Source organism: Salvia miltiorrhiza, chromosome 3 (genome assembly GCF_028751815.1).
Source record: "Salvia miltiorrhiza cultivar Shanhuang (shh) chromosome 3, IMPLAD_Smil_shh, whole genome shotgun sequence".
Lineage (NCBI taxonomy): Eukaryota > Viridiplantae > Streptophyta > Magnoliopsida > Lamiales > Lamiaceae > Salvia > Salvia miltiorrhiza.
The window spans coordinates 55,870,485-55,886,498 of record NC_080389.1 but is presented as its reverse complement, the minus strand read 5'-3'; the positions used below and the strand labels follow the sequence as shown (position 1 = coordinate 55,886,498).

The 16,014-nt window shown below is 37.0% G+C and overlaps 1 protein-coding gene and 1 long non-coding RNA gene across 5 annotated transcripts; both read left to right on the top strand.

Annotated features, from left to right (window-relative positions):
* The first annotated feature begins 2,932 nt into the window (after positions 1 to 2,932).
* Positions 2,933 to 7,160, top strand: LOC131014562 (uncharacterized). Of its 2 annotated transcripts, none has more exons than XR_009098259.1 (4): positions 2,933 to 3,205; positions 4,739 to 4,802; positions 4,991 to 5,083; positions 5,305 to 7,160. It is a non-coding gene; the product is annotated as an uncharacterized LOC131014562 (long non-coding RNA). The 2 variants fall into 2 exon arrangements; XR_009098260.1 differs by having other exon boundaries at positions 2,943 to 3,205; positions 4,991 to 5,093.
* Positions 7,161 to 13,232: 6,072 nt separating this feature from the next.
* LOC131014561 (F-box protein At4g00755) lies at positions 13,233 to 15,914 on the top strand. 3 transcript variants are annotated; one of them, XM_057942572.1, is made up of 6 exons: positions 13,233 to 13,409; positions 13,654 to 13,854; positions 14,062 to 14,475; positions 14,556 to 14,734; positions 15,056 to 15,174; positions 15,315 to 15,914. In XM_057942572.1, exons 2-6 carry the CDS (start codon positions 13,728 to 13,730, stop codon positions 15,586 to 15,588), a joined length of 1,113 nt encoding a protein of 370 aa, XP_057798555.1. In that variant the 5' UTR covers positions 13,233 to 13,409; positions 13,654 to 13,727; the 3' UTR covers positions 15,589 to 15,914. The 3 variants fall into 3 exon arrangements, with proteins under 3 accessions (XP_057798555.1, XP_057798557.1, XP_057798556.1); XM_057942574.1 differs by having other exon boundaries at positions 13,253 to 13,409; positions 13,658 to 13,854; XM_057942573.1 differs by lacking the exon at positions 13,233 to 13,409 and adding an exon at positions 13,483 to 13,532.
* The last annotated feature ends 100 nt before the right edge of the window (positions 15,915 to 16,014 follow it).

Here is a 16,014-nt window from a genome sequence, read left to right as displayed (position 1 = left end):
TAATGAAAGAGTATTGTATATGTGTAATTTTTGTGAATTGGGTTAATTACTAATTGGGAGTTGGGACGACAATTGGGAGTCTTGAATTGGGTTGATTATATTATTGGCGGGTCTGACCCGGACTGAACCGAACCTGTTGCTCGGGTTCGGTCCGGGTCTGGGTCGGACCACACGTATAAATCGGTCTGGGTCGGTCCAATTTTTTGAAAATTTCGGTCCAACAAACCCGATGGGTCGGTCCAGGTCGGTCCGGGTCCGACCCGCTGCTCACCCCTACGAGAGATGTTGTCATCATTCTGTATAAGGTATCATTTATTGCTTTGGTGACATGCACCTTAAAAAGCCTTATCAACAAGATTTGCAAAGACTACTTTATGTTGGGGAACGACGTGGTTTCCCTATCATGATTGAGAGTATTGATTAGGAGTGGACTAAAATATCGAAAAATCGGTATACCGCACTTACTGTATCGAAAAAATGTTGAAAATATCGAATTTTTGGTATACTACCGTACCGTACCGAAATTCTTTGGTACGATAACAATATCAATTTTCCTCATACCACGGTATACCGATAAATACCGATACCACAGTATACACACTAAAAAATCGATATATATTGTTGTTTTGGTATATACCGCAATATCAGTATATATCAAAATAATCGGTATATCGTACTGATTGAAATAAATTACATATATATACACACACACATATATAATTCTAGACTTGTTAGAATGTTATTTATATTTGTTTAATGAAATTTCGGTATGCACAAATACACGGTATATCGTAATATTTTGGTAAATTTAAGCATGAAATGATATACAAATACTTTTAGTATACCGTAAAGTACGGTATACGGACTTTCGATACGGTATACCGCACTATCGATACGACATCGGCATGAAAAAAGTTCATACCGAAATTTGTGGTATGCCGATCTTCGATATACCGAAGGGTTCTGTACAACACTGGTATGAAAATTCTCATACCGCAATTTACGGTACGATATACAGTATGAGGAAAAAAATTTGGTATACCGTACCGGTCAACCTCTAGTATTGATTGCATGCATTGGAAATGAAAAATTGTCATATTGCTCGGATTGGTCAATATTCATGAAGAAGTAGAAAATCAACAATAATTTTGAAAGCCGTTGCATCATGTGATTTGTGGATATAACATGCGTTCTTTGTAACACAAGGTTCATGCAATGATATTAATGTACTTAATTGATCTTCGATTTTTAGTGATATCTTAGAAGGTAGAGAACCAAAGATAAGTTGTGGTCAATGATCGTCAAAATGATAAAGCATATCATCTCATTGGTGACATATCCTTTTTGGGTTGCATTTGTCAAGACAATTGCAAGTCTAGTGCTTCGAAAGCACAATTTGTTCGCTCAACACCAAGAGGCTGTAAGAAAAGATGTTGAGAGAGTCTTTTGAGTTCTACAAGCTCATTTTGCATTTATTCGACGTCCATGTCTCATATGAGATATGATTTTAATGAGAAAAATCATGATAACTTGTATCATAATGCACAACATGATAGTAGATGAATACCAAAACTATTATGATCCCACATAATTTTTTATGGATTTACCTTCAGATGAAGATGCATATTTTCACTACTCAACTAACATAATTGCAAGTCTATCTAATTACATGGTCAACGAAGATCAACTTCGCAATCGAGAAGCTCACATCGCTCCTCAGAAGGACTTAATTGAGCACATATGAAAAAATTCAGCACGACTAATTGAATATGTAATTTGTATCTATTGTACTTGTAGTTTAAATTACCTATATTTATTTGTAATTTGGTTTATGTATTTTTATTTTAACTATTATGATTTTCATTTTATGATTGAGTAAATTATGAAATTTAAAAATTACTTTAATTTTATCTATTTTTTAAAGTTTTCATAATACATTTCAAATTATTATGGCTAAATAAAATAAAATAAAATAAAAATTAGGCCATGTAAGTATCATTAATGAGAGTATAAATAAAATAAAGGTTGGGTTGTGTATTTGGAATAGAGAAAAATGAATATTTTAATTGAGGATTGGATTGAGAGAAAGTTGTGATGCACATATTCGTGTAAAAATACCAAAAAAAAAAAATTTAAAAAAATTGGATTCGGATTCTCACTCTTTCTCTGTAACACCCCGTATTTTTACCTTGCTATTAATAGTGTCAAGATACTATTGAGAGCACTGAGAGTTTAACACTAACTTACTAACGATGAGAGGAAGTTATCGATAGATGGTGATGTGAGTAAATTAGAGGTGCTGATTGAATTGAGAAAAAAGTTAGAATTGAGTTAGAGATGCTGATTGAATTGAGTTGATATAGAAATGCTAGAGATAGAGTCGAGGTAGTGAGTGAGAGCCACTATAGGGAAGAGTCAATTTCGAGTGATGATTGGATGGACGGTGAATGATTGTTCATTTTTGATGTGACAATTGCGTGAGCTATTTGATTGGCCGTTATGTGATTTACTTAATGCGTGCGCACTTACAATTGAGTAATTATGATTTTTGTGAAAATGATAGCATACGTGATTAGTTCTAAATTCTCTTAATGAACGAGATTAATTTTAATTGATGGATAGTAATGCCGATATTGATACTATATTTTCTTAACGAATTTCTCGGAATTTATTTTCTAGATAAGTACGGGCTTGATTAATGAATAATTGCCTAAATATTATTATTATTTTAGGCCACCCGAGTGCATAACATGTGGTTTTGATTTTATTATTGTGTAGTTGTTCATGATTTAATTTTTACCACACATTTAATACACTCTCATTATTTTAATATTATGAGCTAGATATTTCACATGAGTATCAAGGAAGTTAGTTTGGGATAGAGAGCAAGTGGATTAAGTGCATTAATGAGCATTAATTGAAGAATGACTAAGGGAGCAAGTGGATCGAAACAAACAAAGAATTTCTCTCTCCCCCACTCCCCTAGTTCACGCCCCACACCCCCCTCTCTCTCTCTCATTCTCATCTCTCTTTCTTCTCCATTAATCCTCCATGATTGAAGAACACTAAAGCTTTTGGATCATCTTTACACAAAAGCCTTCCATAGAAATCAACCTAAAACACCTCTACCTCAAATCAAGACCTAGAAAGATGGAGTTTCAAGCTTGAAGCAGAGAAGATTTTCACTCTTTCTTTTAAGTCTTGAGTAAGTGTTTTAATTTCATAGAACTAGACTCTATGGTGTGATATATGTGTGTTTATGCATGATTGAAGCAAGAAAACATCCCCTCCTTATTTCCTTGAAATTTTTGAAAATTAGGGCCTTGCCCTTCAAAAAATTTTCTCTTTCTTTTCTTAAATTGGAGTGAGATTAATTCTATTTGGAGTGTACTAAGATGATTTCTATGTGTTTTGATAAGCTTTGGAAAGATTTATGAAATTTCCTTTGAGTTAGTTTATCCAAGTTTGGGAATTTTTGAGATTATGACTTAATTGATGAATTGAGAGTTGATATGAGTTATTGAGTTTGCTATGGTGATAATTGATGGATTGGATTGATGATTGGAAGTGATTGATGGAAATTGGAATGAGTTAGTTTGATGGAAATTATGTATTTTTACTTATGTGCATGAAATAGTTATGTGATAGCTTATATTATTGATTGAGTGAACTAATTTGTTAGATCTAGGCTTTAATTGGTTATTTGAGCATGATTAAAGATTTTCTAAAAGTGAGTTTACTTAAAATTGAGACCTTTTGATTTATGAGATATATACTTGAATTGGATATGATTAATTGATTAAAAGCATGTCTAGACTAAGTATTCATGAACAATTTGATTAATTGTTGCCTATATGTGAATTTACTTGAGTTTAGTTTACTAGAAATTGGGTATTCATGATTTATGAGATCCCTCCTTGTGTTAATGATGTTTATATCCTAATTGGAACCTATATAGGACCCATGATTAGATCGAGAATTTTCATTGAATTGTGAATTTTCACAGAGTTTAGTTTGTGCGTTTACATGAGATCTCTCATATGCAATGAGTTAAGTGTTAATTATGAAGGTATATGGCTATGTGATGATTAATTAAGCCTATATATGAAAGATGAGACGAAATGGATCGTTCCCTAATTTTTTTTTGATGACTGAACATGATGAGTCCAAGGAGAAGCCGAGTTTGATTTTTCTTGAGTCGTATGATCGTATATTCATGTTCTTGGGTAGACTGTGAGCTTAAGTTGAAATTTTGAGAATTTTCTAACAAAAGAGTTTTGAGTTTAGTTTGTCAATAATGCTTTTAATTGAGATAACTTGTTTATGTGATTTAATTATGAATGATTGAATCAAGAATGCTTGATAGTATACTCTTGGCTTTCTAAAACAATTTTTTGGGAATTTTTCCCCAACTGTAAATGTTTTTCCGATTTTCATAAAAGTTTCTAAAACATAATTGCTTTATGGATTAATGAACTTGTTTAGCCTTTCATATGCTAATGTGAATCCATTTTTGCTTGTATGTGTGCTCTGTCTATGTGTTTGGTTACTAATGTGAAAAGTCCTAGATGAGCGATAAAGTCGAGAATAGGATTAGTGTTTATTGACGTAGCATTGAGTTTTTAAGATTTAGATAAGTCGAGTGTGATTATGATGAGTGTTGTAATAGGACTAAGGTTAGTTTCTGACTTGTTCCTCTAACTTGTCTCATGCACTACTACGATGATGATATTTGAAGATACCAGTCGAGGACGCAAGTGAGATCACCCCGAGAACCACTTGAAGTAAGCTAAGTTTATCAGGTGGGCATTACTTTGACTACTACTTATATGAGTTCTCAAATGATAATGATGATATGATTTGATAGATTTTTTAGAATAATTATGATTTGAACTTATTGACTTGCCGTATATTTTGATGATGAACTTGTGTGTTACCCTCTACTGATGGGACAAATTTGGTCTTACCTTAAGCGGGATTTTGTGCACAGAGGTGACTACGAGCCGTCTATCGGATCGACCGGTCACGGTAATCGGGAGGGAGGCCTACTTCTCGGTACCTTTGATGATGAATTGTAGACGTGGTACATACATGTTGAGTATTTTTTATTGCGCAATCATTATTTATGATGCTTATGATTGAGATTTTGCATGCACAGGTTTATTTATACTAAAATCCCCGTGTTTTGTTTGAAACGGTGGCAAGTTCAATTTATATCTCTAACGAGCAAGTTTCATTTATTTTTTGGCTTATGTCCACTGAGTATTCTGTATTCAAGCCCTGCATATATTTCTAAATATGCAGGATAAGTAAGGATGGATGATGGCGTGGTGTTGGCGGGGTTGTTGTTTCGGATGTTTACTATCTACCGTATTTTCATTTCATATTGTAGACCTCGACGTCCTATTTCCTACTTCTATGTGTTCTGGCTTCCTCCTCCTCATCCGTGGCAGAAGATCAACATTGATGGCTCGGTTCATGGCTCCCCTCATCTCATTCATGCTGGTGGGATTATTCGGGATTCTTCGTCTGTTTTAGGTTGCTTCCATTTCTCTGCTGGCCGTGGCTGGGCGTTTGAGGCTGAGCTTCTTGCCCTCATTATTGCTTTGGAGTAGATTGTGGTTCATGGTTGGGATTATGTGTGGATCGAGATGGACTGCACTTACATGGTTGATCTTTTTCATTCTTGTTCCAACACGGTCCCTTGGAGGTTCTTCAGCCGTTGGAGAAAGGTACTCTCTTCCATTGCTGGTCTTCATATTATTATCACTCACATTTACAGGGAAGGGAATCGTGTTGCTGATTTCATGGCCTCTTTGGTGGCGGAGGAAGGTTTCTGGCCTTTTGCGATTCCGGATATCCTCCAGCTGGTTCGTGACGACAGGAGGCTCCTGCCTTATGTTCGGATTGTCACTTGAGGGAGCTGTGTTTTCCAGGGGAGTTTATGTTCTCTTCTTGTTTTTTGTTTGTTTTCTCTTGTTTTGAGGTTATCTTTTGGTTCTGCCTGTCTTGGGTGGTTGCCCCTTCCTCTCGGGTTTTACGAGCCTCTCTCGTTCCATTGGTTTAGTGTTGGTTCTCTTGTGGCTCTGGTTTGTGTTGGTTTTGGTGGTTGGCTTGGTCCATTTTGTTCTACGGTTCTTGAGCTGTGTAAGGAGTCTAAGGTTTTGGTCGCAACATCTTCATAAGCAATTCATGACATGATTTATCCGGTAGATGCTAGCAGGAGTGTTTTCATTGCAATAGGCTTAATATTTTTTCTCTGGTTTGTATGGGTTGATTGAAATTTGAGCTTCTGGTCTTTGCTCCTCTGATGGTCTCCTCATTATGAGCATGGAAAACCTCACGAGAAGTCTTTGGTTACTTCCAATTGCTTCATCCCGTGAAGATGGCCTTTCAAAGCAAAGCTTTTGATCATTTTAAAAAATAATGAGATTTGATTATAAAAGTAATTGCATTAGGAGATTCACTGCTAGCTGAGAATTGGGTCTGATTGGATTAATTTGTATTATCTTGATGTTGCTTCTCAATGCCTTAGCTCTGCACATTTCTCGAGACTGGTGGTCACTTGAGGGTCTGGGTTTGGTTGGAGATTGCTTGGTTGTTGAGCCTTTTGGGTTCCTTTGCCATTCTAAAGGTGGACGTAGGGGTTTGTTTGGCCTTGTTAGGAAGGGTTGTCTCCCTTGGTAGGTGGTCTTGGGCGGTGTTCGTTTCTTGTTTTTTGCTTTGTCTTGTTTTCTCTTTTTTCTCCTGTTTTCTCTTAGTTTTGCAGGTTCTTGTGTCCTTGGCCTTCTTGTCTGGATGCGGCTGGCTTCTCCCTCTGTTTTGGGTTGGTTCTGTTGCGTTGTTTAGTGTTCTCCTGCCTTTGCTGTTCCGGTGTTGGGGCTGTGTCGTTCGTCTGTCGACGGCTTCATGTTTTTTCTCTTGTTTTGGGTGGAAGGGGCCGGGCTGCCTTGGGGCAATGGTTTGGCCAGAGTTTTGAGGGCTGTCTTTTCGCCACTTCCTTATGTTGTTTGTTTGTTGTTTCCTCTTTTGCGTGGTTTTTTTCCTTTGAGAGGGATTTTGAGCTATATTTTCTGAGGCTCGCCCCTTGTTTGCGCCTGTACTTTCAAGGTTTTTTTCACATTTTCTTTTTTCAATAAAATTTCCATTTCAGCATTGTAGCATTTTGATTTTGGAGTTTGTTTTAGACTTAATCAAGTGATGTACTCTCAGCTATATGCCTTTATACATATAGTCTGTTCACCTTTTACTGTGATACTCTGCATAATATGAATCCTTGTAAATATTGAACTATGCATGCTTTGTAAATGTTGACGAGAATCCACATACTTTGGCTTTTATAAAGTTGTTGATGCTTATGTCTTGAAGGGTTTTTATGTTGTTAGAATTAACATGATTTGTTATTTGCTTCCGCTTGATGTTGAGTTTAGTTTTTCCCGTCTTTATTCATTCCTTTTATTTAGTCGTATCGATACTCGATCTACACTATCACTGGCTAGACGGCGGGCTGCGACACACTCTCTTCACACAGCAGCCATGGCTTAAGCTTCTTTGCCATGGCGGCGGTGGCCGGTGGCTATGGCGGCTCTGCCGTCCTATTTCCACCGGCTAGGACGAAGGCGTTGGCAGCGTACTGCCTGTTTCCGACACACAGAGAGAGGTTTAGAGAAGAGACAAGAGAGAGTGAGAGAGTGGAAGACTTCTGGGAGGGAGAGAGAAGGAGCAGCCGCTCGCCGGTGGCGGCAGCGGCGCTAGTGCTGTTGAACGGCGGCGACAGAGACAGAGGGAGGCTGGGAAAGGGATGAGATGAGAGGGTGCGGGTATTATGTGCTGAGTGTGTGCGTGATGGAATGTGTTTAAGTGTGTGTGCTATTTTCGGTTAAGTATTAAAATGGGCCTTGGGCCCCTTCTTTTATTAAAATGGGCTGGGTCTTAATAGTGTTGAACCTTTTATGATGGGCTGCAAAATTGTGTTTTAGTAAATTTTACCAAATTTTTTTAGGGAAAAGGTGCAGATTGGTCCCCGATGTAGTAACCCCTATAACGTATAACCCCTCTTACTCACTATGTGTGAAATTAAACCCCTGAACTCTGAGAAAAGGGTGCAAATTCCCCCCATCTGACTAACGGCTATTCACGACGTTAGGTCAGAGGGGGGAATTTGCACCATTTTCTTGGAGTTCAGGGGTTTAGTTACACACACAGTGACTAAAGGGGGTTTTACGCTACAGGGGCTACTACTTTAGGAGCTAATCTGCACCTTTTCCCTTTTTTTTTTTTTGAATTATCTCTCGTCTCTCTTTTATCTCAAAAAGTCACGCACAAAAAAACAGGGAGCCCTTCTCCTCCAAAATCTGATTGCCGCCGCTGCTGATTCAAGCTCCGGCGAGGCCAGGCTGGCCGAGGGTGCCGCCCCTTTCCCTCTCTCCTGGGCCCTAAACCCCGGAGCTCTCTCGACTGCACACGCTCAACGTCAAGGGCGAGCCCTAATTCCCCCCTTCCGTCCGAAATCGCCGCTGCGATATCCGGCAAACCGGCCGCCTACCGCCAACGACACCCACCGCATGCTCTCTATCTCAATCTGTGACAGATCTGAAGGATTATAGCCCTAATAAGATCGTTTCTCGGATATCTTAATTCACCATACAACGATTAATCCCTAACATGCTCCTATGAATTTAAGTGCTGCACATTGGAGTTAGAAACACTTACTTGAAAATTGTATGCAGAGGCTGTCGATGATTGAGTTGAAAGACTCCAGTTCTGATCTTCTAAACTGTATCCCGCTCAACTTTCACCGTTGAATGGACAACGAGCTGTGAGAGTTCCCAAGGAGAAATCAGCCTTCTCAAAGTTGGCGCCCCTCTACTGCTCTCTCGAAACCCTAAATATCGTGTGTGTCTTCCTGAGAGCAGACAACTGTATTTAAAGACAAAATACAGTCCTAGGGCACCAGGAACTGTGATATGCGAAAATTCTCCTACTAGGGCACATGAGACTTTTAGTCTCAATTAAAATTATTTAAAAGTATTTTATTTGATCATATTAAATTGAAAAATTTGTTTATTTCAAATACATCTAGCTAGGTATACATTTTATTTGTATTTTAATTAATTGGTGAAGTTTAACAAAAAATAAAAATGAGAATGATGAGTGACCTTTTATTTCAGTTCTTAATCGAGGAAGTCTAATAAAATCTCAATGTGAGATAAAAGATTTAAGATAAATAAAAATAAGGAATGAAGAAAATGCGAAATTGTGGTGCATTTAATATGTTTTGTTATATATAATTAATTTATAATAAACATATATTTATGAAAACTATAAATAAGTTACTTTGAATGCAATCAAATATTAGATTAATCGACGTGAGAATAAATCGATCAAATATTAGATTAATGAAAAGAAAAGCGATTGAGCATGTTGTTCGCGATGTCTGTGGGCAAAGTTTTTTCTGGGAAGCATCGGTGCTTGGGCTCAAAATATCTGCAGCAAACAATTCTCCTTTTCATGAATGGGTGGCAGAGGACTTGGTGCTGGCAAATAGGGGTGTGCAGCGGGACCGACCCGGACCGACCCGCCGGGTTTGTAGACCCGAAATTTTTAGAAAAACGGACCGACCCGGACCGAAATTTTTGAGCGGGCCGACCCGGGACCGGACCGAACCCGAGCAACGGGTCCGGTTCGGTCCGGGTCAGACCCGCGCGGCGAGATTGCTGCGAAGTTTTTCCCTCTGTCGGTGGTCGCCGCCGTGAACCACCACGCTTTACTTCACCCCCAAACCGCAAAATCAGGGTCCAAAATTTCCCAGATCCGTCTTAGAGATTTACTAGATCCCTCATTCTTCCCCTTTTCATTTTCCCTAAGAAGCACAGAGAAATTTCACAAGCATTGTAAGTTCAAGCATGAAATAAAGCAACAACGAAGCCGGCAGGGGAACACAGCGGTGGGCGCGCGGAGTCAGGGCAGCCGGCAGCGCGCGCGGCGGAGTGGCTGTGGTCGCGCGGCGAGGCGTCTGGACTCTGGGCGCGCAGGGTGGATACTGGGAGTTGGGCGTCACCGCATCTACGCGTCAGGCGCAGGCTGACGATGGTGCTGGGCGTGGTCGGTCCGGTAGGCGAGGCGGCGGGTTTGAGTGGAGTGGAGTGGATGGGGTGTGCGGCGGGGGGTTAAGGTTAGATTAGAACTTGGGTATTTGATTCAAAATTCAAATTGATGACTGAGGAGTCACCGAGTCAGTAATAGATTCTTAGGGTTAGATAAGTTAGATTAATATTATATTATTATTATAAATATTGGTAATTATTAAATATAATATTAAATATTAAATTTTTAATAGCATGGGTCGGTTCCGGGTTCGCCGGGTTTCGACCGGGTTCGACCCGGACCGACCCGGAAAACTTTCGGTCCGCAAAATAAGACCCAACCCGGACCAAACACCTATAGTGGGCCGGTTCGGTCCGGACCGAACCCGTCGGTCCGGGCGGGTTCGGCGGGTCCGGGTTGGGTTTGCACACCCCTACTGGCAAAAGAGAAATGATTCTCCAACTTTGTGGTTGAGATGGAATTGGATTGTCAAAGTTTGTTTTATAAATTCATCTGCGGATAAGGAAGTGTTTGGTTTCAATTGGATTCCAAGAGTTAGCTAGGAATTATTTAGTTGATCAATAGCCAAAATTTGCTTTGCATAATCCTTGTGTTTCCTATTATACTGGATTTTTGCTAGTATTTTTTATTGTTCATTCTAGTTACTCAAGTTTTCCTTTGGTTCTAAAAGAAAAGCATCCTCATAGTCATATCTAGTTTATACTGTAGTGATTCTTTTTTTTTTTTAGGCAGATATATTGTAGTGATTCTTAAGATTAATTAATCACGTCAACATTAAGACACGTAATTTCCAATTCAGCTTTGATTTTGCTGGAATTGTTTAGAAGAAAATAAAAAATCGAAAGTTTATGTTTTGTCATTCCAATTTCTTCATGTGATAAACCAAAATTATACTAAATTTCGTGTATTTAATGATAATTAATCCTAAATAAATAATAAGATCACCTATTACTTATTTTAAAAAATTAAGTGTGTGCTATTGTGGCAGTAACATGGTTAATGTATGATGTTAAAGGTCTCAAGTTCTAATTCACTATTACACAACTTTTAAATTTATACTTGTTTATTCATTTATAATAATAATAATAATAATAATAATAATAATAATAATAATAATAATAATAATAATAAGCGCAAAATATATTACTACTTGATTTCCAATCCTTGTCTTTTTATTTTGAAAAAATGATATAAAAAGGTATATGAAAAAACATGTAGGGAGAGAAATTGTTTCCCAGCCGAGCAAAGCTTTAATCTCCAAGCACCTAAACCTTGAAACAATTGAGATTTTGCATTTCTCTCATCCCAGCTACTAAATTCATGCCATTGAATGAAAAAAACATGCATGACAATTTAATGTGTTTTTAGTTGAATTAATGTTTATAATTGAAATTTAGCTAGGTTTGATAATAATATATTTTGTCAGTACTTTAACTTTCCATATAATAGTGTAAATGTCATTCAATCTCAAACTATTTAGATATTGAACACATCCTTTTGGGACATCAACTCATTTGCAACCAAATTAATTGTTGGGATACTTTGTTAATGTTGAAGCTCATCACATATACATTTTGGGAAGTATTTTACGATTCATAATATTTTCCAATCCACTTGTCTGTCTTAATTAAGACTTTCATTAGTTAGGCCCGTACATATTATATACGTCTTAATTTAATTGTCGAATGAAAAGCAAAGGAGTATGCCCCTTTTAAACTTGTTTTGCCGTCCAAATCTCTTCTCTCTATATATGCTTGCGTGCCTTTCCCTTTCTAAGTTGGAGAATAAGAGACTTCATTAATCTCTATACAAAATGTGTGCAATTTCTCATTTTGTCCCACTTTCATTCTTCCAAAATCATTCTCTTCAATACGTCCTTTTCAAAATGTGTTTCTAACTTTTGTATTTTGTTCCAAAATGAATCTTTTTAGTTCTATATAACTTCAAATCGTTTATAATGTAGTAGAATAAAATACACAGTGAAAATGAATGTTAAGATAAGACTCAAACCTAAATATAAATATGATTGATAGAGTACGGCCTAACATAAGAATATCTATTGGATCTCTATCAAGAACATGTCAATTGGATTGAAATCGGTGATTTTTGTATATATAGTTAAAAGATGGAAAAGTTCAGTTAGGACACGTGAATTAATTCATGAAATAAGCATTAAAGGCCATTCTGTCTCACCTAGCCTGCTAAACTTTTGTTTTAAAAAAGTAGAGAGTTTCATGTTTGGAATGGAACACTCTTATTTCTAATAATATTCTCTCTTTCTCTAAAAAAAAAAGAGAGTCAATGACGCTTTGAAAACGGTTAATTATTAACTAAAGAAATACTTAATTATTCTCTTTAAAGAAGGGAAATTATAGCGTATCACTTGTTTAGTAAGGCGTAGAATATATATTTACAACACCATAATATTTTATTTGGTATAATACACGATCATTTATAAATCAAAAGCATGAAAATACTATATCACATGTGAGATGGTATACATAATACAAATGATAATTAAAACATTATTTTACATATATTTCAATGCAACATTTCTATCAAACATGATGTTAATATAATATAGTAAAAAGACATATCACACATTGTCTATATTGCGTATCAAACGAGCCATAATAATCTATACTCCTTTTGTCCCCTAAAATTATGCACAATTTTTTTGGCACGAATTTTAATAAAATACTATTATTTATTGATTTGATACTGGAGAAATGCCACATATTGAAGGTATAGTTAATTTGATTATGGATAAATAAATGTAAGTTATAAGGATAAAATTATCTAATTATGTGTGGATAGTGTCCAAAACTAGAAAATACATATATTTGGAAGACACAAAAAAAAAACTTAATGCATAATTTTATGGGACATAATGCGTATTATATTAAGAAAACTCCAATTAAAAATTAATTTAGAATAAATTTGAATAAATTAAAAAGAAGCCAGTATCACTATATGAACAATTGTAAAATCAGTAATTTAGGATATAATCTCTAATTATTTCCAATAAAAAATATTATCACAAAATAGTTGAGGATCCGAATGAAGTTCCGCTTTCCCCTAATGGATATAATATTATCTCAATTTGTTTTATATAATGCCAGGCTGGAATTTCACTCGTCATTATCTATTGAAGACACTAAACTCTTCTCTATATCATTATCGAACAAACTGTATGTGTTACTCATAATTCATATTCTCTCCATATCTATCGTCTTCGAACAACTGAACAACAATCTTCGGGTTTTTGGGTAATCTACCTGCTTCTTCACTTTTTTGTAAAGGTAAATTTCCCTCTCTTCTCCCCTTATGTTTAATTGCTGTTTAATTCGACCCGCAATTATCATTTTTCAGCGCCGTAGTGTGGATTTTCAATTTTGGAATTATTCTGTCGGTTTGCAATGAATGTTAGTATTTGCTACAGTTATTCAATTGACTTACTATTACTTTTGAACCTGGTGTGTGTGTTCCTCCCTTAATTCGATAGTAATTGATTTGCTGTTTTATCCTGATTTGGGCTGGTTTCAGTTAGGTTAGAGCGGTGCGATATTTGGTTTCTGGCTGAAAATTGCACAACAAGGATATAAATTTCACAAGAGCAAATGGATGAAGGCAGGGATTTTGTTCAATGGCTTGGACAAGACATGTCAGTAAAGATCCTTATGTGTTTGGATGACCCTTGTGATCTTGTTCGGACGAGTGCGGTTTCGCGGTCTTGGCGCGAGTTTGGTGAGTTCGCTTTCGTCAATTATGATATTGCTTGCTGTCTACTTGTTTCATCAATGTTGATTTTGTGTTCTTTTCCGTAGCTGTAGCCACAAATTTAATGAATTTTGCATCGTATTTACTCGTTTCTTTTCCTTTCCTTCCATGCTGATGTTAAGAAGGGAATTGTCAGAATACTTATGCTTTTCAGTGAGCTTGATTTTGCTGCAGTGATTGCTAATGGCCTGTGTAAGAAACTTTGCTTAAGGAAGTATCCTGAAGCGTCGAGTTTTGCCAGTGTTGTTGTAACTAAAGACTTAGTTGAACCTACGGAAACTGGTGTGGGAGGTTATGGTGAATGGGCTTACTTGGAGAGGGAGCACAGAGTGTATGCATTCTTAGGTAAAGATCTCATCACTTCTGGCAGAGAAAATTGCATAACAGATGCCGTCTGTGCATCTAGTACGGATAACTATCCAGACGAAAGCATCAAGAATACTTTGCAACCAAGTGATAGGATTGGCCACAGGGCCTCATATTGGTCGAGCAAGGGTGCAAGTGATCCCTCTGCTTCAGAGACATTGATTTATAAACTGGCTTCACGGCTATGTCTGATCACCGAGTTACATGTGCATCCATTTCAAGGTAGTTCAAGACCATTTTGTAACTTTCAGTTCTCAATCCATTGTTTGCTTCACACTGATTGCTTAAATTTCTTTGACCAGCGTATTTTCAGTTTGGCTTCCCCATATATTCACCCAAAGCTGTGAGGTTTCATATGGGCTATTCCAAGGACCCTCTGGAGATAGAAGATGAACAAACAGATGACTTCAAGGATGCCAAAGAATACCATGATGAAATGTTTGTCTGGACATATAGCTCTCCAGAATTCCCAACGGCTCAGGTAAACTTTCTTTAGTTTCACCATAATTTCTTTCGAATTTTCATGAAAGGACTTGTTCGATTTGATGCAAAAAAACATATATATGCCTCAGCTTAATGGGCCTAGATATTTCATTTTTCGTCTAGGTTTTTGGATGAAAAACTTTTGTCATATTAAGGACATTGGCATGTAATTATTTTTAGGACGGCCTAGAGGCCTTCAGATGAAGTTTCTAATATCACTTGTTTATGTAGTGCTTATCTTGATCATTTTTTTAAATTTCTTTTTACATTTTTTGATGCATGGAATTTGTAGCTAACCTGGTTCTTTAATGGATTGTAGGAAAATTTCTTGCAAAAGTTTAAGCTTCCCAAACCCGTTCTTTGCATTGGAGGATTCCTTAAAGTGGAGCTGTTAGGCAGAGTGCAGACTCAAGAAATGGACGGATTATACTATATATGGTAAAACTGTTCTTTCCTTTAATCGCCACCTAGGACTGTTTTAGAGATTAAAAATTCGTATCTAATGCCAGATTTCCTTTGAAAGAGGATGCCTTGTCATTCCAAATACCATGTCTGAAAATTTGTTTATTGTGCCACAGCATCAATCATGTTCAAGTTATTGGTCGACCACTCTCCCCGGTATTTGACGTGGAAATTGATGACGGAGGAAAATGCACCCTCAAGTACAACCCTGTTATAAGATACAATTTTCCACCTATAGAAATCTCAGAAGCAGAGTCAAGTAGCCGGTCACATTTCCACAGATTTAGTGAAAGCATTAGGACTTGGGAGCAACTAATCCTCAACACATTCCGTGGTGCAGGACCCCTGGTGATAGACGATTACGACTCTGATTATGAGTACCTAAACTAGTCACAGTTTTCCTGATGTGAGTGATACCATCCATCCTCGTATGCTTTTTGTTTCTGTGTCTCATATACTCCTCCCTCTTTGAGGTTCGGTGATCAGCAAGTATGGTTGCGTCGGGTTAAATAGGGAAATGACCGTTTGAGCTTTGGTCAATGAGGAAATAATTTGTTTCAGGTAGTGTCTCATCGACTGATGCTGAGACTCTGTGAGTGTATGGACACCACAAATGGTACAAAATAGGACATATACTATAAAGTTTTGAAGTTTTATTACTTGTGAAGAAAAATACTTGGATCGGATAAATGAATATCATATGTTTGTTTTGGTTATGAATTATGATTAGTTGTTTACTGATATGACTGACTCGAGCATTTGGATTTGCATATATAATCCATTTAGATGTGGAGTGCGGACCAGCGCTTGGATCAC

Coding starts and splice junctions, on each gene's coding strand:
- LOC131014561 (XM_057942572.1), top strand. CDS start 13,728: ATGGATGAAGGCAGGGATTTTGTTCAATGGCTTGGACAAGACATGTCA. Junction 14,476..14,555: donor ACATGTGCATCCATTTCAAG/GTAGTTCAAGAC, acceptor TTCTTTGACCAG/CGTATTTTCAGTTTGGCTTC. Junction 14,735..15,055: donor CAGAATTCCCAACGGCTCAG/GTAAACTTTCTT, acceptor AATGGATTGTAG/GAAAATTTCTTGCAAAAGTT.